Here is a 20,024-nt window from a genome sequence, read left to right as displayed (position 1 = left end):
AACTTTGACGCGTGTTTTGTAATTATTCTGACACCTTCAGTTTCGCCAACGCTCAAATCCAGACCAAACAGTTTAATTGAATAAAAAATTTGTTGAAGAAAGGGTTTTAGTCCGCCTCTTCACTAACGGAAAGACTAAGTTTAATTATAAATAAAGTAAAGTAAGCAAACAGCGCTTGATCGGCCATGACTGACGTCAACGCAGCAAACCACGAGAAGCTGGAATGTCCGACTTTACAGAGCCGTTTTCAACTCCTCCCCGACTGCAAGCGGCTACTCTCGCCGGTCGTTTCATGCAGCCGCAGTCCATGTCGAATGCACCTATTAACTCTATGGCAACTGCACCGGTTCTAATGACGACACAGCTATTTCATGATTGGCCAGACTCACACACGACAACTTTGACGCGTGTTTTGTAATTATTCTGACACCTTCAGTGTCGCCAATGCTCAAATCCGGACCAAACTGTTTAATTGAATTAAAAATATGTTGATGAAAGTGTTTTAGTCCGCCTCTTCACTAACAGAAAGACTACGTTTATTTATAAATAAAGTAAAGTAAGCAAACAGCGCTTGATCGGCCATGACCGATGTCAACGCAGCAAACTATGAGAAGCAAGAATGTCCGACTTTAAGGAGGCATTTTTAACCCCTCCCCTACTGCAATCGGCAACTCTCGCCGGTCGTTTCATGCAGCCGCAGTTCATGTCGAATGCACCTAATAACATGAAGGCTACCGTAACAATGCTGACACCATTGTGGAAACACAAAGCCCATCTCACTCATGACGTCAGTAGTGCCGTGACGAGTCGACTACGTTGCCAACCATGGAGGAAGTAAGAGGTAAGACCTATTCTTCCGTTTATAAAGTCTTCCCTGAATTTATTTCATATTTTGCGCGTGGTAATAAGTCCACTAGCCCTTAAAGCATCGAAGGAAATGTGTACGTTGTAGCCAAACGAGGATTCGTAACCATCTAGTATGTAGGAATGATTGCCAACTGTTAGGCTACGTTTGTTACAGCAAACCTAATCTTCAAAAGAGCAGACAATTTGTTTAGCCTCCCGGATTATAGTTTAAAAGTAAGGTTGAGAAACACGGCAATACGTCACAGTTAAGGCTGGCTCAGTGTTTATGTTTGGATTTCCATGGACGGAGATTCAGGGGTAGGGTTAGATTCCGGGGTATCCTATGTAAGGGAACGTGTAAAAATGGCACGCTTTGTTAGACAGTAGGCCATTAACGTTTATAACAGTTTTACAATTCTCAAATTAAAATTTTCATTTTAACTTGAGATTTGACTCAAACTTATTTTTCAGTCTTTCCACTATCCTGTGTGGTTCAGAAGTATGCGTGGGGAAAGATTGGCCTGGACAGTGAAGTTGCCAAACTAGTTGTGAGTGGAGATCCATCAGCTGTTATAGAAGATGGCGAACCATACGCAGAGGTAATTACAAATAAATAATTATCCAGTACCACCTGGCAACATTCCTATATCAAGGTTGATGCACATGTCATGTAATGGAACAAGGTAGGGGCTCTTCCAGTGAATGGTTTACTGATTCCTGTGCACACACAAAGCCCCACAGGATCTTGTCTGAGTCTCTTGCTCTGTCAGTTGTGCTGTATTTACAGTATCTCCTGGGTCGTCATCTCCCATTTAGGATTATGTTGTACAGTGTAAACAACTGTGACCAACCTAATACATTACGCCATGGTTCTAAATATGGACAACTGTTGTTTTTAAATACCTCTTCCAGTTGTGGATGGGGGCCCACCCAAAAGGAGACGCTCTCATCATAGACAACAGGATACCCCAGAGGACCCTGAGCCAGTGGATAGCCGACTACCCCGGAACCCTGGGTTCAAAGGTCAAAGACACGTTCCAGGGCCAGCTGCCTTTCCTGTTTAAGGTCCTATCGGTCAACACAGCCCTGTCCATACAGGCCCACCCCAACAGAGTAAGACCTGGAACCACACAAGAGAACAGCTGATAAATACTCCAGTGTTCTTCCAAAGTGTGTCAAAACATTTGGGCACATATTAGAACATTGCATTTGTGTTAATATGTATAAATATGCTTTAGGTAATGAATGTAAGTATAGGGAATAGTACAGTAGTAGGTACTGTATTTTATATATATTTATAATCTAAATCAATAGTTTCCTCTTTTTACTGAAGACAAATAAGAAACTATGTTGAGTATTCCCCTGATCATGCTGGTGCACCATCAGGAGCTGGCTGCAAGGCTGCATTCTCAGTTTCCAGAGCACTACCCAGACAAGAACCACAAGCCAGAGATGGCCATTGCCCTCACGCGCTTTGAGGGCCTGTGTGGCTTCAGGCCTGTGGAGGAGATAACTAGCTTCCTGACATGTGAGTCCCATCCTCGGGTGTTAACTAGACTAGCATTAGACTCAGCTAATCTGGGTTTATGAAGCAATAACAGACAATAAAACTCAAAAGAAAGTACCAATACTAACTATTAAGAAATATTCAAAACAAGTCAAAATGGTATGATCCTATATAATGGTGTTAAAAGGTAAAAAGGTTGTATAGAGTATGTGTGTTTTCCAGCCGTGCCAGAGTTCCATGCCTTGGTGGGGAATGAAGCAGCTGAAGAGTTGCTAAGCAGCATGGGAGATGCAGGCTGCAGCTCTCTGGCCTTGAAGAAGTGCTTCACCAGGATGATGAACTGTGAAAAGAAGGTGTTTGTAGACCAGCTCAACATGCTCGTCAAGAGAGTCACTGAGGAAGGTACAGTACCAAACCTACAAGGTCTGTATCAACATTATCCAGTATGTCAACCCTTAATTTTGTATTGTTGGATATGTAATAAGAGGATTGTACAGCCTCACCTAGAATTCAGTGTGAAACCAGTTTCAACACTTCGACATGGTAGCAGCACGATGCAGATGTTAGCCCAGCAGTGTGGTGATCCTAGGGGCGGCCGGGAGGGACTCGGGCAGTAATGGGGAGCTGCTGCTGCGGCTGCACTCCCAGTACCCTGGAGACATTGGCTGCTTCTCCATCTACTTCCTGAACCGCGTGATCCTGGAGCCGGGAGAGGCCATGTTTTTGGGAGCCAGCGAGCCTCACGCATACCTGTGTGGAGGTACAACACAGCTCACCTGAACTCTGTTTCACCTGACCTCTGTTTCACCTGAACTCTGTTTCACCTGAACTCTGTTTCATGCTACTGATCAAGTACTGGCATCATATTACTGAATGCATGTTGTATGGTTTTATATGTTCAGCAATTAAATGTGATATAGATCTTATGTGAACTCTTGTTTTCACATATAAAGTAATTTAGCAAACAAAAAATATACAAATACAAATTAAGAAAATAAAAAAACATCCTACTGGACCTATCTCAGGCTAATCTAGAACAACACCACATTTACATGACATGTTATTCATTTAGCAGAAACAGCAATATCAAAGGCGATGTACGACCTCCTGTTTGTCCCCCGTGCTGTTCAGACTGTATCGAGTGCATGGCGTGTTCTGACAACACGGTGCGCGCCGGACTGACGCCCAAGTACATGGACGTCAAGACGCTGTGTGAGATGCTGAACTACAGCCCCGCCCCAGCGAGCGCCAAGATCTTCCCCTCTGTACCCGACCCCTCCGACCCCAACATCCTCCTCTATGACCCCCCCGTCCCTGACTTCACCGTCATGAGGATACAGGTACACCAGAGGGGGGAGGGAGAAACAGTAGATACAACTCAACTATTTCAAACTGGCTCCGTTCAAAGGCCTTGAAAGTATTTATGTATTTCTAATAATTTACTAATTGTGGTACTTTATTACATAATTTCCCAATGTTATATGGAGAGCTGTTGCTGTCTACTTTTTTCTTTTAATCCAATTGGTGGGATCAGCAAAATGTTCTTGCAACATCAACGGTCAAATAAAGGATGCTTCATCACTTTTATTGTTCACCAAAACCATGAGCAACTATTACTGTCATCTGTGTCATCTGTAAGCTGCCATCTAAAGTTGGTATTATTAGCTTATTTTCCCTCTGCTTTCTCTCTCTCTTCCTCCCTTCCTTTCCCTCTTCCCTACTGACTGTTCCTCCTTCCTCTCCGTCCTGCTATCCTGCCTCGCCAGGTGCCCCCGTCTGTGAAGAGGTACAGCGTGGCTCCGCTGGACTCTGCAGGCCTCCTCCTCGTGGTGGAGGGGGAGGCCACAGCCACTGCAGCGCTCGCTGACATCACCCTGACCAGGGGCACGGTCATCTTTATCTCAGCCAATGAGAGCGTCTCCCTGCACATCACCTCCCAGTTTGGAATGACCATGTTCCGGGCCTGCTGTCTCCTGTAGGCCCATCGACCTATCTTTCTGTCTCCATCATCATGCTAAGGCGATCCATTAGCACCAGTGTACCAGTGTGGGTACACAAATCATGCATGATCTATGATCTGTACTGTAGGAAGATCATATATTTTCATTGGTGCAGTAATGTGTATCTACCTGCCCCTCTTTGGGATGATTAAGCATGTTTAGTTGTGACCTCTGAACCCAATGTCATTATTTGCTACAAAGAAATCTTCCTCTAAATATTCTACTGTTCATTTCCCAACATGGTAATGTCATATGTTGAGATTCCTGCATGTTTAGGAATAATAAATACATGCCTTAATACACACTGCTGCATCTACAGTACATTATGTAATTCTAGATTGTCTGTTTAATTACAGAAATGAGTGTGCTGGTACTGTATGACATAACTTGATACATTACTTTGTTGTGTTTACAAAGATGTTTGCACAAGGGCCAGTGGCGTTTTCATTTCAAGTAATTGAAATGAAAAAAGACTTGAAGTATGGTCTTCCTAGAACATAAACTCACAAGGCCATTCACGAGTGAGAGTACCTCAAACTTCTGGACACAAAGTATTGAGACATTTTCTGGTTATTTGTAGTATTGTTTGAGTCATACTGTGTCAGTCCAAAACCAGTTCCACGGTATTAAATAGTAAGGAAAATAATACTTGGGGTTTCAAATTAAGTCATATTCGGCTACTGAAGTTATGTTTTGGTTTGAGATTGTTGAACTGTTTGAGGCCTGTCCCTGTTTTGCTTCAGTTCCGGGTACTGATCTGTCATGAAATTAAAACTGTATTTAAGGAACTGACAATGAGTTACTGAACTTGTTTTTCTGCCAATTGGTTCAGCTGATATTTAGTTATATAGAGTCAGTTTGCAATTAAATATTAATAACATTTTGGTTAAAAATACTAGTTGATTTGAAGTGCGTTGTATTGCACAGTTTGACTTTATTACAAATGTTATCTTTTTCCAGTGAGGGATTGGGCATGGGTTTTGCATTTAGAACACTTTCTACAGAGAATGGCTGCATGTTAACCTGAATTAATAAAGACCTTGTGCAGACAATCTCATGTTTCCATTACAGTACATGTGGTATTTAACAGACTGGGTGAAGAGGATGAAGACTGGGTGTAATGTACAACATAGCAGAAGCAATGTATACATTATAAACATGTATAATACATCTAAAAAGACAAGACATAGAAGCATTGTTAAACCAGACTCAGACAAATCAAGACGATTTAAGAATACTGCTGTAATAAATGTTAGTCTAAAGGCTTGATTTTAGTCTTTAATATTACCTAGCGCAGTGCCCATAATAGAGCCAGTGATTAAGATGTTGGTAAGTTAATTCAGTGTTGACCTAATTGGAGTTTGTGTGTGTTTCGTCAACGCAGGCAGTTTTGATGTAGTACAGTGCCTGGCTCGCAAGATCCCTGTCTTCATCGCTCAGGGCAGCTCCACTCTGCGTCTACGCGCTTATATATTATTCTCTGCAAGTCCTTGGGTCCTGAACACACAGCTGTTCACCTGCAACGTCACACAGCACCTGATTTTCCACATAACAACTTTTCCACATTTCCAAATAATAAGAATAAAAGCATTGCAATAAAATCAATTTATTTCCAATATTTTAAAATATGTATTTCAGGCTCACGCTAAAACAATATAACACAATGATTCTTCACCATGGCCTTGAGAATCTAACAGAGGGGTCGCTGTTCAAAACGTGATGGGTTAGAGTTAGTGATGGGTGGATCTCTCCCCCTCTTCATCTCCAGTTAGAGAGGTGCACTCTCCTCCTGGGGGGGGGGGGGGGGGAGGGGAGGCAGCCATCTTGTGTTTTCTGACCAGCGAAGTAGAGGAAAGCAGAGAGAGAACAACACTGTAAGTTCTCCAACTTTCTGGACCTTCACGTGCCAGAAGCCTCTTTCTGCACCTCTGAAATCGTGACAGCTTGTCTCATATGCTCCCACAGGGGGCGCTGTCCTGGGAGTTTAAATGGGCCCTCAGTGTTAGAGCAGGGCAGCTTCCTGGCTGGAGGGCCAGCTGTGGTCTCCAGGAGGAAGGCATGTCTGAGGACCTGCTCTGGTGTGGGCTCCAGCGCTGTGTAGAGCATCTGCAGCGCACTGACATCCTCCAGAGCATCGTGGGCCTTGTAGGAGACACCCAGGATTGTCCTCACTAGCGCCTCCTGGCGGAAGCTCTGCAGACCAGCATCCTTCAAAAGCTCTCTCGCTAGCGGCAGAGTGTCCAAGCAACCAGAAATCACTGACACAAACTCAGTTCTGAGGTCACACTCGTCCAGCGCTCTGGCCAGCACCCGGCAGTCGAAGCGTCGGATGTTGTGGCCGATGATGAGAGGCCGCTGGAGCATGCGCAGGAAGGCTATGAAGGATACGAGAACCTCTCTGAGAGAGTTGGTCAAGACCGGCTTGCGATGGAGGTACAGCTTGTGTCTCCGGACCCTGAAGCCTGTGACTGCGGTGGCCCGGGGCTGCACCCTGCAGCGGGGGACGGAGTACAGGCTGAGGGAGTGAGCACCACTCACCGCCGCCAGCTGGACGATCTCACAGCTCAGACCTGAGCACAGACCAGAAACACTTAACACACAGACAACTTATGTTTCCTTTTTTTAATGGTTTTGATTCCAAGTTGTTTCTCAAAACAAACTGTTGAAGTAGTTTTCAGGATAATTTATAACAGCAAAAACAACGGGCTATTAATCAAAACATACAAAAGTCAGCATATGGCTCTTGCAAGAAGTGACTTGATGTCTTTAGAAAGTCCTCATCCTGGATGAGGGGATTCTGAGTGGTCATGATGAGACAGACTGCGACCTCTCAAAGGGAGCACATGAATACTTACTCCCATTATCTATTGTTAACTTGTCACTTATGTTACTGTATTTTCACTTTCACTGTGTGTGACCTCGGACTGCATATTTTGTCTCCCAACTCTGTTTACTTTTAGCTCCATCATCAGACGAACGAACAACGAATTGGCAATGAACTACTGAAGTAGAAACGTTATTAGATCGATGCACTTCGAGGATGTAGGTTTGAGTCTGAGATGTACAGGCATAATCAGGGCTCTCAAGTTTTATCAATAACTTTATTAAGTTTCACACTCACCACATTTTCTCAGCGTGAGAAATGGTTGAAATGAGTAAGAAATACAAGGTGTTGACTGAGAGCTTGAGAAATTGCCGAAATGCGTGAGTCTGACGGCGAATGCGCAAATTTCACATTATTTAAATCTACAAATAAAAATAAAAACTCACCAAGCCCTGTTGTCTCCAAGTCAAAGAACACCACATTTTCGACTTTGATAGGAAACATCTCCAAATTCTAATCCTCATCAAATTGATTCAGTATCTCCAAATGCACCCTTCTTAAATTTTTAACAGTTCGCCACGCTTTCATTCCTCATTCGATCTACCTTCCTGTCCTCAACTGCGTTCCACTCGGTTCAGTGTCCAATCAGAATCTTCTGAGTTTAAGGCACGGTCAATCACTTCGTCCCAAACTGTAAAACGTAAAATGTTTTACATTCATTTATAATTTCCTCATTAACAGAACTTACACATCAGCATTAGTGGGTGTAACTTTCAAATAACATAAGTGAATTGACGTCACTCATTTGATTATTGTTTTTTATTTAGGTACATTTGTATATGCCAACATGATTGAACAGCAATGTGTCATGACCAAATTGTGTTACAAATCCTGTTCAAATTTGAAAATATCTAATACAAAACTATATTACATTTTGAAAACTAGTTAGTCCTTGTTTGACAAAAGAACAAAAGCATTTGGTCTGTTTAACTTTGACCTCCTGTAGTCTAACCAAGTGCACGAGTCAATGACCAGGGTTCTAGGTTTCATTATATACACTACATACACTGTTTATTAAGAACATTACATTTAATGGCCGCATCCAAAAAGCTGTCCATACCCACATTTGAAATCAAACCTGCGCCCCTGTCAGGGTCTAACTCTCTCAGGAGTATGTAACACCTCCTGCAGGGGGAACTTGAACCTGAGCACCATCTCTTCACTGGGTCTCCAGGTGTGAAACAACTCCTGCAGGGCTTTGACATCCTCTATTGCATTATGGGCCTCGTAGGACTTATTGAGAAAAATCTGAACCAGGAAGACCTGCGAGTACTTGACCAGCCCGGGAGTGAGATCCCTGCTCATCTGTAAGGTATCCAGGAAACCAGACGCCACCTGAAGGAACTCCTGCCTCAGGCTGCATTCCTCCAGAGCCCTGGCCAGGATGGGGCAGTCAAAGCGTTTGGCGTTGTGGGCTGTCAGCAGGGGTCGATGGAAGGACCGGAGGAAGGTGATGAAGGAGGAGACGGTCTCTCTGAGGGGCAGCGTGTCCACTGGTCGGCCATGGAGAAGCAGAGTGTGGTCGAGGACGGTGAGCCCGCTGACTCTAGACGCTCCATCTGAGAAGCTGCAGCGAGGGAGAGTGTACATGTTGAAGCTCCTCCCTCCACTGATGGCAGACAGCTGGGCGATGTCACATGCTGCAATGTCTGAGAGGAAGGAGGAGGAGAGAGAAGGATGTTTATACTCTTCACACTACAAGTCTTAGTGTGAATCAAGACAGATTTCTGTCCCAGTGAACACTAATATATAGCCTTACTTTTATATCCTTAACGCCGTGGCTACACCAAGCGCAGAAATGTTGCCTTGTGGACGCGGTGTGGACTCAGCAGAGTTCTAATCCGTTGTAAGCAATGAGAGTGGCTACACCAGACGCGGAAACTGAATTTACGCGCCGATAATTTCCGCGTGGAAAATTGAGAGATAGACTAGCTTCTATTATTTTCGGCGAGGTTTGCGTGGCCCTTTTTACATAGTAGTAATACATCTATGAAAATTATTATATATTTTGCTGTAAATAATGAAGGAAGCAATAAATCCGATTATTTCCCAAACCGACAGTAATAGTAAGTAGATCGATTCAAGTGTTAAATAGGAAGTAGGCCTAAGATAGTTGACAGTGTTTGTAAAATAAACTAGAGAGGGTACAATTTCTGGGGAAATTGTAGGGTGTGCTTGCTTGCGTCGGTTGCACAGGGGTCCGTTTTTGAATGACATTTTTACAACTGATATTTCTGTATATTTTATATAAAAATGCATACTTATTATTTATAAAGATGACATAGATTTTAAAGCATTTTTTTTTTGCTGCTCATTTACAACTGAAAATACGAGTGAAGTGTAGAATGAAATAGATGTCTTCTCATTTCCCCTGCAAGAGGCATCCTCATCGTTGAAACAAAACGAATAAATTGGGCAGACCGGTGTAAAAATTGACCTAATCTCTATGACTTAAACGTCATTTTAAGTTTTTCCCTTCTCATGATATTTTCAGGCATTTAGCCTACTCATTGCATTCATTCATTAATAAAGAACCCCCTTTGAAGATTATTCTACAACGTTACCCGGCAGTAGAAGATGGAATCGCGATTCAAACAGTACCATCTGCTAACTGAAAATATGCCCCCCAAAACGTAAATAAGCTTGACATTTATTTAGTGGAAAATCGCTCATTCATAAAAAGCTCAGTGGTAGCGATCATTGTCAGTAACAACGCAAAATGCGATATAGCCCTGTGTGGAGAAGCTGCCCCGGTAAATTGTACTACTACGGTACAGTACTAGACTACTGCTGTGTTCGTCTTGGTAGCGATTGCGTTGGTTGAATTGGATTTAACGTTCCGTTGTACGGTTTAAACTTAAATTAATTATTTTCATGAACAGATTGACAACGTTTAGGCTGTGGCAATGAAGTTCAGGTTAGTAGTTAGACTTTTGATTTAAGTAAGGGGAGTGACGAACATGTTCTGTCGCCGTTTGACTTCCTAAACAGCTGTGTAGTGTAGATGTTTTTGTAGTGTGTCTCACGTAAGCTACAGCGTTGCAGTGAGCTACACTGGTTTGAAACCACAGGTAATGGTAATTTCACCAACAAATCGTTTACTAATGTCAGAATAAACCCTACAACGAAAATGTATATGTGAGGAATGTTTATTTTAACGATTGAAAACAGATAACGCTACATCATAGACCACTGTAGTATGTGTTGCCACACAGGCTAATGTCATGATGCTAATACTTCAGTGAAATAGTAGACTACTGTTTCCGAAAGTAGATGTACTTCCTTAATAATATCAGCTTATACTGTACATTACACATGACAATTGTGTGTCATATCACAAAGTAAAATGAGTAAATAGTTATCACCCTGGCCTCTTTGCTTGTGGCGTTCCTGCAGCTGCCTTGCAGTAAAGCTATAGTTAGCCTAGCTATCCCCCAAGTTAACAGATGTGAAACGAATGTTCTGCTACGGGTAGTCACGCGTGTTTTCATGACGTTAGTGACGTAGTGACATTAGTAACGTCAGTGACTGTGGCTAGCAAATTAACCACCGTTAGCTTCACTTTTCACTACAAAAACGCAATTTTTACTTAAACCATGCAACGGAATGTAAATAAAAATACAACCAATGTAATCGCTACCAAGACGAACCTTTTGACACCGCCGTTGTGTATGTAGTCCAAATATTGACTGATCCTTAGGGGGGCTCTCGCCGAAGATTTGAGCACACCCAATAAACAAAGACAGCAAAACTGACTCATCTTCATGGCGTCCAGTGTAGCCGGCTAAATAAAAGATCCGCTCCGTGAACGTTCTATTTCCGCACAGCAAAATTTCCGCGCTTGGTGTAGCCGTAGCGCCGTGGCTTCGTTTTCGCGTCTGGTGTAGCCACTCTCATTGCTTACAATGTATTCATGGGCGGCGCTAGGTAGGGGCTAGCAGGTGCTTCAGCACCCCCAAGAAAGTCTAAAGCACCCCGATAGCACCCCCCAAAATATTGCTAATTTATTAGTAGTATTCAGTCCCGGAGTGGCCATCGGGAGAATCGGGAGAATTCACGGTGGGCCACTTCATAAATCTAGGTTCCTGCAAGGGACCTAGATTTTCTCAAAAGCCCTGAACCTTTCAGGTACAAATTTGGGTTGTAATTTCCAGAAAATATTACAATATGAGTCCAACGAAATATTTATATTAGCCTACAGAAAGCTCAAAAAACTATTTTGCGCAGAAATGAATGCAAAAAATTGCGCTCGCGCGCTGTGCGCGCTCGCATTCTTGTGAAGTTCCGATTTCACCTCGCATCAAAACCTTGACTAGGTTCTAGGTTCGGGTTAAGCCCCGATTGTTCAACGTATGGCTCGGCCCCTGATGGGAGATGGGCTGGCTTTGGCCATTACACTGCCGGGCTGAAAATGGGTCCCATTCTCTGGCGTCGCCCCTGAATGTATTAGAACTCTGCTGAGTCCACACTGCGTCCGCAAGGCAAAATTTCCGTGCTTGGTGTAGCCACGGCGTAAAATCCGACAGTAAAACCGTCCCATCTGTAAAATCACCTACCTAGACCAGTAGTCTCCAAATCAAAGAATACAATTGTATGATCCCCGGAAATTACTCCATTAGCCTATTAGAAAAATATAATTTAAAATGTTAGTCTGTTATTCAAAATAATAAAGTTTTAAAGGGTTATGTAAACATCTTTATGGCAGTTTGTCAGACATGGACTGAGCTCAGTCCTATCCTGATGGAGATCTTTATTAACATTCTTACTTTAGGACTTAATGTATGTCTGGGAAACGGGTCCTGTAGGCCTATTAATGGCCTATAAAATATGTAGAACGTGTATAGGCTAAAACATCATGTTATATGTAATATTCAACAGGTCTAAATCATTCTCTTTCAGAAAAAAATACGGATCTTACCGACTGCATGACGACGTCAAGACGGACCTATTATCAAATGAAATAAGTATTCTGTCCTTATGACTCTGGTAAACAACGCCTACAAACGTAAACTTTCGTTTTGTTTCAAACAAAACCTAAAATAACTTTCGTTTTGTCATTCGGTGAATAGGGGGATATTCCAGAAAGCGGGCTTAACAAACTGTGAACCTAACCCTGAACTCTAAAATGTGAAACTCTGACTTTTCGGTTCCAGAACAGCTGATTTGAAAGAGTTAAATCAACTGGGAATATGTCCACTCGGAGTTAAACGCGTGAATGAGGTCTATTTAAGCCAACATGGAACTCCACTCGGCTACAAAAAACGTCATCCTACTTCACCCCACTTCAGAAGTGTTAATTTATGGTGAATCTGAGCACATATTCCAGAAAAAAAGCAACACGGGTGTAGCAGCAGAGAGACAATTGGCGTGGGAGACAATTGATGGCCGAGTCAATGCATACGTTTGAATGCAGTAGCCTAGTCCATAGGCCTAAGTTTAACATTTAACCACACTGTCCTTAATATTACAGGTGAAAAAGGGGTGGAATGTAGGCTAATTTAATCAAATATCATGTTCACGTGCATCCCACGGCCGCAAAGCGCACTTGGCAGCATCTTAAAATGAAATAAAGGCAATAAAGAATAAATGAAATGATGTCTTTATTTCAGTGCCAGAAAAATGTGGTCGGTTGTGAGTGCACGTCCACTGTGTGTAACATTAGCGATATAAGGGCTGAGAATGTTGCTAAAAAAACGTCAGATCACAGACGGTTGCATTCTGTTACTCAGCTGGAAATACAAAGTAATTAACATATAAAACACTCAGAGACTGCAGGTAGGTCTGTTGTGATATCTGAAATTGATTTAGCTGTTGTTGCTAAATTCTGTAAGGTTTACAATTAATGCATATATTTAGGGTCAATCTACTAAATATATATTTACAATGTTTACACAGTTAACTACTTGCATATTTGTGTTACACAGTTATTATATGGTTACGATAATCTACCTCTGTGGTTTCCTGACATTTACATTAGTTGAAGCTCTTTCGGGCGACACGCCCCCAGTCTCAAGTACATTTACATTTATTCATTTAGCAGACGCTTTTATCCAAAGCGACTTCCAAGAGAGAGCTTTACAAAGTGCATAGGTCACTGATCATAACAACAAGATAACCACAAAAACATTGCGAGTAGCCAAGTAGTAGTCAAGTAGAGAAGACTGATGATTTTCTCACGATTTCAAAGCCTAATTTAACATACCGGTACTTGTCGGTGTTTTTTTTTCATTCGAATTTGGATGGGTAGTAAACAACACATTATTACGTAACTCTGTCATTGTGGCATTTCGTTCTTCTGTTGTTGACTATTATTTTTTTCTTCAGAAAAGTCCTGCTTCCTTCAACTGTTTTTAGCGTGCGCATTAAAATAAGTATACTTATTTTAATGTTGTGAAACGTTAACAGCATATCTAAGATTATTTCATAGGAATGTCCCTGATTAAAATAAAGAGTAGTGCAAGTCATGACTCTGAATTGTTAACACAAATGTTTTTCTTCTTTTCTTCCAACCAAAACGATCAACTTCATGGTAATGAAAGAGTTACAGGATGGTTGTTTCGCTATCGATTTTGACGTTTAACATGCAATTTATACTTTTGCATAAGTAGCCTACTACTTGCTACATTCTTCGATAGCCTAACAAATGTCCTGGTGCACGTAACTCTGTCAGGCTATTGCATTTTGTACTTCTGTCGATCAATTTCTTGTTAGTTACAGCATCCATTCAGTGACGAAGTGTTGTACCTACCCTTTCCGTTTTTGAGTTAATGTAATGTCGTTTCCATTTTGGGGGAGCGTGTCTTTGTATTGGGGGGAGGAGAGCAAGTCATCCTATTTGGGGGGAGTTGACTCGTATTTGGGGGGAGTGTTTTCATTTGGGGGATGCACTCGTGTTAGTGTGTGTGATTTGCACTTCAGGGCCACCGCACATTCTTCTGTGGTGTGGTAAACTTAAAACTAATTTTCAATTCCACTTTACAGGATCTTTAAATGAATTGTGTTAAATAAAAGATAGTCTGTTGTTTGCTACGTCTGTGTCGGCCTGAGTTATTGGGTATTACACCGAGGGCTCAATGTTGCGAGTAGACAAGGGTGTTGGTAATCCACATCTTAATAATACTATACCTCTCTACGTGACAATATTGCCAGAAATAAATTACAATTCATATCAGTTTGACTCCGGTTTAGCTTTTTTTAATAAGCTTTTTCTTTCATAAATTCATTTTTTTCTTTTCTTTTTTACAACCATAGACTTTGTATCTTAAAAAAAAAACTACACAAATTGCACCTTATACATACAACTGTGTCCAGAGAAGCACACACTAACAGATACAAAGCTCAAGTTGGATTTTTGCTGTTTTAGCACAAGTATGACAGAACAATCATGATCTGTTACACCGTTGGACATGGTTAATCATATGAGTCATACACAGGATAATATATCCTTTTATAACAGGCATTATTTCAATGTACAATCTAAAACATGATCATAAATACAATATACATCCTGTGTATTCAAGGAAAAACAAACATGTATAGAAAGCAGAGCATGCCAGTGATAGGTACATTCACAACAGCAGAATGCCTTGGCCGCTGCCAACTTGAATCACTACAAAATGTCATCTTTTCTTTCCATAGAGGGTATTGGACCAGTTTGGATGGACTACATCTCCCATGCTCCAATGGACTGGATGGACTACATTTCCCATGCTCCAATGCCTTACATTAAGTGTGTTCGACTTCATGCAGCGCCGGCGGCGCCTGCCGCCGGCTGCAGCCGGCTCCCTTGAAGTTGAGAATGCCATTGGCTGCTTCAAGTCAGCCGGGCTGCAGGCGGCTGCAGGCGACGCCGGCGCTGCATGAAGTCGAACGCACCTAGTGCTTCACTCTCTGGGTTGCGGCTCTTCCGTACAACCCAACTTGGTTGTGAAAAGTGTCCGTCTTCATCATGTAGATAAGAGGTAACTATAGCAACAAGTCTCCACTCATCCTAGAAAAGGTTGAGAATCTAAATGACACGACTAAGACTTGATCCGTATGAGGTGGGATTGTGACGAGCCCGTGAGTTTATAAGATATGAAGACCTGCCTGGAAAAGAGGCCACTGAAGCTGTAATCTTGGTCTTTGTTGTTGCTTACTGTAAGTACTATGACGAGCAGTTACTGTACTGTCAAACCACTAAATACTGTCTTCTCTCATATACAGGGCAAGCACAGGTGTTGAGATATAAAATCCTTAAAGGATGTACAGTAGATAGGATATTGCACAGTGGGTATAGATACTTTAGGGACAGAGAAAGTCATGATTCATGTAGAGTACTGTACCATTGATAGTTGATAGTAGAGCCAGATAGAATGGACGGCTGAAACAGACACAGCTTTTTATATCTAAAGCTTATCGAGTTGCATGATCGTACTCTAAAATTCTACTTCTTCAAGCCCAACCTTGGATGGAGACAATGTTATTTAACTTGTGTAAACACCTAGCACATGATTGACAGAGGTGAGCGTTTTGGCCAATGGAGCAAGACACACATGGCTGCAGTGTGTTTGTGTGTGTGTTTCTGAGGATGGACAGAACATGATCTGTTGGGAAAGTAAATGTTCACATTATAGCCACACACACACACAAACATTATTGGCTTACATCTCAACTAAACATTACCATGCCAAGTCATGATAACATTGATAGAAAAAATGGCAACAGAAAATAACAAGAAACAAACCAATAACAAGACATCCAAAAAGTCCTGACGGCTAACTCTAACCCTGGGGTCTCAGACTGGCTAACCCTGAGGTCTCAGACTGGCTAACCCTGAGGTCTCAGACTGGCTAACCCTGGGGTCTCAGACTGGCTAACCCTGGGGTCTCAGACTGGCTAACCCTGGGGTCTCAGACTGGCTAACCCTGGGGTCTCAGACTGGCTAACCCTGGGGTCTCAGACTGGCTAACCCTGAGGTCTCAGAACAGACCAGAGGGTTGTGGCCACCCAGTCAGTGGTGGGAAAGACATTGCATGTTATGGCTGATGACCCCTGACTCCTGACCATGGCCATTGCTGCACTGATGAGGGGTCAGTAGAGTCAGACTCCACCAGTAGAGGCAGTAGAGTCAGACTCCACCAGTTAGAATAATGGCACCAACTGAACACAAGTGGTTTTGTTCATTTAAACATAAACAGGAAAAAACAAAACTTGAATCCCATCAAGTTCAGAGATGGATATATCAAGTTCACCTCCTGCTGGGAGATAGATATATCTACCACGGACGATGCAGCAGCACTGAAGTTTATTTCTATGTACAATGTTTACTCAACAACATAATTAATAATAATAAGAACAACAGCAATAATAATAGAATTGTACACATTTTTATATTTCAACAGTCTCTTAACAGATACAGTATAGGAAAATGTTAAATGAAGGAGCATGCAGCCTTGACAGGCTGGACTGTGTAAACGTGGAAGCTGACAGAAGAGTAGTTGAGATTTAGCTTGTATCAAATGACCAAAATGCTCTTGTACTCTTCAATGGAGTGTTCAGTCTGTTTGATTGCCAGTCCTTCTGCTCAGCAGAGGGTGCTGTTACTTTGGCAGTGTCTCTGTCTGGTTAGTCTACTGTCTAACCCTCTGGACCTCCATCAAGAAGAAGTGTAAAGCCCAAAGCCACTTCTCTTCTCCTACTTCTCCCCAGTCTGTAGCCATCTTACCGTCTCAATGTTACATCCTTCCATCTCCATCCCACCCCTCACCTCCTCAGAGCTCTCTCCTGTCCAACACAGAAATCCCACAATGCACCTGGGTCTTGAGGGGCCCCCAAGGCTGAAGGCAGGAGGGCTGAGGAGAGCGTGACCCGCTGACGGGGGCGTCACCTGCACCCCTACCAGCCCCTCTCCAATCCTAGCTTCCTCCACCACGAAGGGACAGAGCACGGCCCTCCTGTCCTAAGCTCACACCATGAACTCGTTGCTTCCATACAGGACCAGCTGCTGGGGCGGGGAGGAGAGGTGGGCGTCCCTCCTGCGGCCCTCGTCCCGGGGGGAGCTCCTGCTCAGTCTGAGGCGGCTCTTCACCACCCTGGGGTCTCCCTCCACTGCCGGCAGGGGCGTGGCCAGGGAGCAGGAGAGCAGCGGGCCGGAGGACGAGGAGCGGACCCGGTAGAGAGGAGATGGAGGGACGGTTGAGGACAGAGAGGAGGAGGGGTGGTAGGAGGAGGAGGAGATAGAGGAGGAGACAGAGGAGGTGGAGTCCACAGAGTCGGGCTGGTGTTTAAGGGTGCGCCGGATTTTGCCGTCCAACTTCCTGGATCGGTACGTGCCGCAGTCGGAGGAGGTGGAGGGGGCGTGGAGGTTCTCAGAGCTGCCGATGGAGGCCTCCGTCTCATCATCAGACGCTCGCGGCTCCAGCACCAACATCTCATATGTCAGCTCCTCCCTACACAGATAATACACAGCACAGGTTACACACAGCACAGGCTATACACAGTACAGGTAACACAGAATACAGGTTACAGAAAGCACAGGCTATACACAGTACAGGTTACACACAGCACAGGCTATACACAGTACAGGTTACACACAGCACAGGCTATACACAGTACAGGTTACACACAGTAGAGGCAGTCCAGCTGGCAAACATGACAAAACAGACAAAAACAGGGATGGAAGTGTACTGGAGGTGAGTCGGAAGAGGAGCTCGTACTTCTCCTTCTGCAGACTCTCGATGTGCTGGCTGAGGATCCTCTCCTCCTGCAGCAGGTCTGCCTGCTGCTCCGCCAAGGCCAGCTCCGCCCCCCCGCCCGCAGCCCCCCCCGGCCCCCCTTGCTCCACCGGGACCTGGGGGCTGAGCGGGGGGGCGGGGATGTGGCCGCTCCCACACACGCTGCCCTTGCCCTGCAATGACATTGGAGACAGGGGCAGTTAGACAGAGGGGCAGGTAGGCAGAGGGGTAGGTAGGCAGAGGGGTAGGTAGGCAGAGGGGTAGGTAGGCAGAGGGGTAGGAAGGCAGAGGGGTAGGTAGACAGAGGGGTAGGTAGGCAGAGGGGTAGGTAGGCAGAGTGGTAGGTAGGCAGAAGGGTAGGTAGACAGAGGGGTAGGAAGGCAGAGGGGTAGGTAGACAGAGGGGTAGGTAGGCAGAGGGGTAGGTAGGCAGAGGGGTAGGTAGGCAGAGGGGTAGGTAGGCAGAGGGGTAGGTAGGCAGAGGGGTAGGAAGGCAGAGGGGTAGGTAGACAGAGGGGTAGGTAGGCAGAGGGGTAGGTAGGCAGAGTGGTAGGTAGGCAGAAGGGTAGGTAGACAGAGGGGTAGGAAGGCAGAGGGGTAGGTAGACAGAGGGGTAGGTAGGCAGAGTGGTAGGTAGGCAGAGGGGTAGGTAGACAGAGTGGTAGGTAGGCAGAGGGGTAGGTAGGCAGAGTGGTAGGTAGGCAGAGGGGTAGGTAGGCAGAGGGGTAGGAAGGCAGAGGGGTAGGTAGACAGAGAGGTAGGTAGGCAGAGGGGTAGGAAGGCAGAGTGGTAGGTAGGCAGAGGGGCAGTTAGACAGAGGGGCAGGTAGACAGAGTGGTAGGTAGGCAGAGGGGTAGGAAGGCAGAGGGGTAGGTAGACAGAGGGGTAGGAAGGCAGAGGGGTAGGTAGGCAGAGTCGTAGGTAGACAGAGTGGTAGGAAGGCATAGGGGTAGGTAGACAGAGGGGTAGGTAGGCAGAGGGGTAGGAAGGCAGAGTGGTAGGTAGGCAGAGGGGCAGTTAGACAGAGGGGCAGGTAGACAGAGTGGTAGGTAGGCAGAGGGGTAGGTAGGCAGAGGGGCAGTTAGACAGAGGGGCAGGTAGACAGAGTGGTAGGTAGGCAGAGGGGCAGTTAGACAGAGGGGCAGGTAGACAGAGTGGTAGGTAGGCAGAGGGGTAGGTAGACAGAGGGGTAGGTAGACAGAGGGGTAGGTAGGCAGAGGGGTAGGAAGGCAGAGTGGTAGGTAGGCAGAGGGGCAGTTAGACAGAGGGGAAGGTAGACAGAGAGGTAGGTAGGCAGAGGGGTAGGTAGACAGAGGGGTAGGTAGGCAGAGGGGTAGGTAGGCAGAGGGGTAGGTAGGCAGAGGGGTAGGTAGACAGAGAGGTAGGTAGGCAGAGGGGTAGGTAGACAGAGAGGTAGGTAGACAGAGGGGTAGGTAGACAGAGGGGTAGGTAGGCAGAGGGGTAGGTAGGCAGAGGGGTAGGTAGACAGAGGGGTAGGTAGGCAGAGGGGTAGGTAGGCAGAGGGGTAGGTAGGCAGAGGGGTAGCAAATACCCTTCAGCTGATTTACATGAACACCCCAAGGTGGTTGGGAAACACTTCAATGTCAATGTGGTTGGATCAGTATGGATCAGTATGGGTTCACTGGGATAGTGATGATGTTTCAGTCATAGTCTGCAGTTTGCATATCCAGCTAGTTAGGTCTGGGAGTCCCAAACACAGACTGACAGGTGACAGGAATATGGGATTCAGAAAAAGAGGGCGAGTTAAATCGTCCTCCAGAGCTGTGCTGAGCTACAGAGTTGGTGGTTAGATGGTGAAACAAGGTGCAGTCCTACCATAGTCCTCTGTGCTGAGCTAGAGAGTTGGTGGTTATATTGTGTAACAAGGTGCAGTCCTACCATAGTCCTCCTGAGATGGGAAAGACGGCTCCGTGCCTTGTTCTCAGCAAACTCCAGACTGCTGATGTCCTTCAGACGCGCCTTGTACTTGCTCATTTGCTCGTTAATGACCAGCTCCACACACCTGGAGGACAGGGCGACAGTCACACACAACCCTACAGAACAGGACTGAGA

The 20,024-nt window shown here is 44.7% G+C and overlaps 4 protein-coding genes across 5 annotated transcripts in view; 1 reads left to right on the top strand and 3 right to left on the bottom strand.

Annotated features, from left to right (window-relative positions):
• Window positions 1–685: 685 nt before the first annotated feature.
• mpi (mannose phosphate isomerase) lies at window positions 686–5,592 on the top strand. Of its 2 annotated transcripts, none has more exons than XM_067235548.1 (8): window positions 686–841; window positions 1,318–1,445; window positions 1,759–1,959; window positions 2,233–2,374; window positions 2,576–2,755; window positions 2,943–3,113; window positions 3,485–3,693; window positions 4,120–5,592. In XM_067235548.1, exons 1-8 carry the CDS (start codon window positions 826–828, stop codon window positions 4,330–4,332), a joined length of 1,260 nt encoding a protein of 419 aa, XP_067091649.1. In that variant the 5' UTR covers window positions 686–825; the 3' UTR covers window positions 4,333–5,592. The 2 variants fall into 2 exon arrangements, with proteins under 2 accessions (XP_067091649.1, XP_067091650.1); XM_067235549.1 differs by lacking the exon at window positions 686–841 and adding an exon at window positions 908–1,164.
• Window positions 5,593–5,998: 406 nt separating this feature from the next.
• LOC136942467 (protein PML-like) lies at window positions 5,999–7,763 on the bottom strand. The gene is made up of 2 exons (XM_067235375.1): window positions 7,624–7,763; window positions 5,999–6,923 (listed from the first exon to the last, which is right to left on the bottom strand). The coding sequence occupies exons 1-2, from the start codon at window positions 7,679–7,681 to the stop codon at window positions 6,253–6,255; spliced, it is 729 nt and encodes a 242-aa protein (XP_067091476.1). The 5' UTR covers window positions 7,682–7,763; the 3' UTR covers window positions 5,999–6,252.
• Window positions 7,764–8,009: 246 nt separating this feature from the next.
• Window positions 8,010–12,281, bottom strand: plex9.1 (PML-like exon 9.1). The gene is made up of 3 exons (XM_067235367.1): window positions 12,156–12,281; window positions 11,794–11,857; window positions 8,010–8,886 (listed from the first exon to the last, which is right to left on the bottom strand). Exons 1-3 carry the CDS (start codon window positions 12,162–12,164, stop codon window positions 8,327–8,329), a joined length of 633 nt encoding a protein of 210 aa, XP_067091468.1. The 5' UTR covers window positions 12,165–12,281; the 3' UTR covers window positions 8,010–8,326.
• A 3,820-nt stretch (window positions 12,282–16,101) lies between these two features.
• myo9ab (myosin IXAb) overlaps window positions 16,102–20,024 on the bottom strand; it is a 91,476-nt gene continuing 87,553 nt past the window's right edge. Inside the window, exons 40-42 of the mRNA XM_067235155.1 lie at window positions 19,851–19,974; window positions 17,935–18,125; window positions 16,102–17,667 (exon numbers count right to left, since the gene is read on the bottom strand). Of these exons, the coding sequence (XP_067091256.1) occupies window positions 17,184–17,667; window positions 17,935–18,125; window positions 19,851–19,974 (799 nt within the window). The 3' untranslated portion in view covers window positions 16,102–17,183. The remainder of the gene's footprint in view (window positions 17,668–17,934; window positions 18,126–19,850; window positions 19,975–20,024) is intronic.

Source organism: Osmerus mordax, chromosome 4 (assembly GCF_038355195.1).
Source record: "Osmerus mordax isolate fOsmMor3 chromosome 4, fOsmMor3.pri, whole genome shotgun sequence".
NCBI lineage: Eukaryota > Metazoa > Chordata > Actinopteri > Osmeriformes > Osmeridae > Osmerus > Osmerus mordax.
The sequence above is the reverse complement of the archived record's forward strand: the minus strand, read 5'-3'. Positions and strand labels throughout refer to the sequence as shown.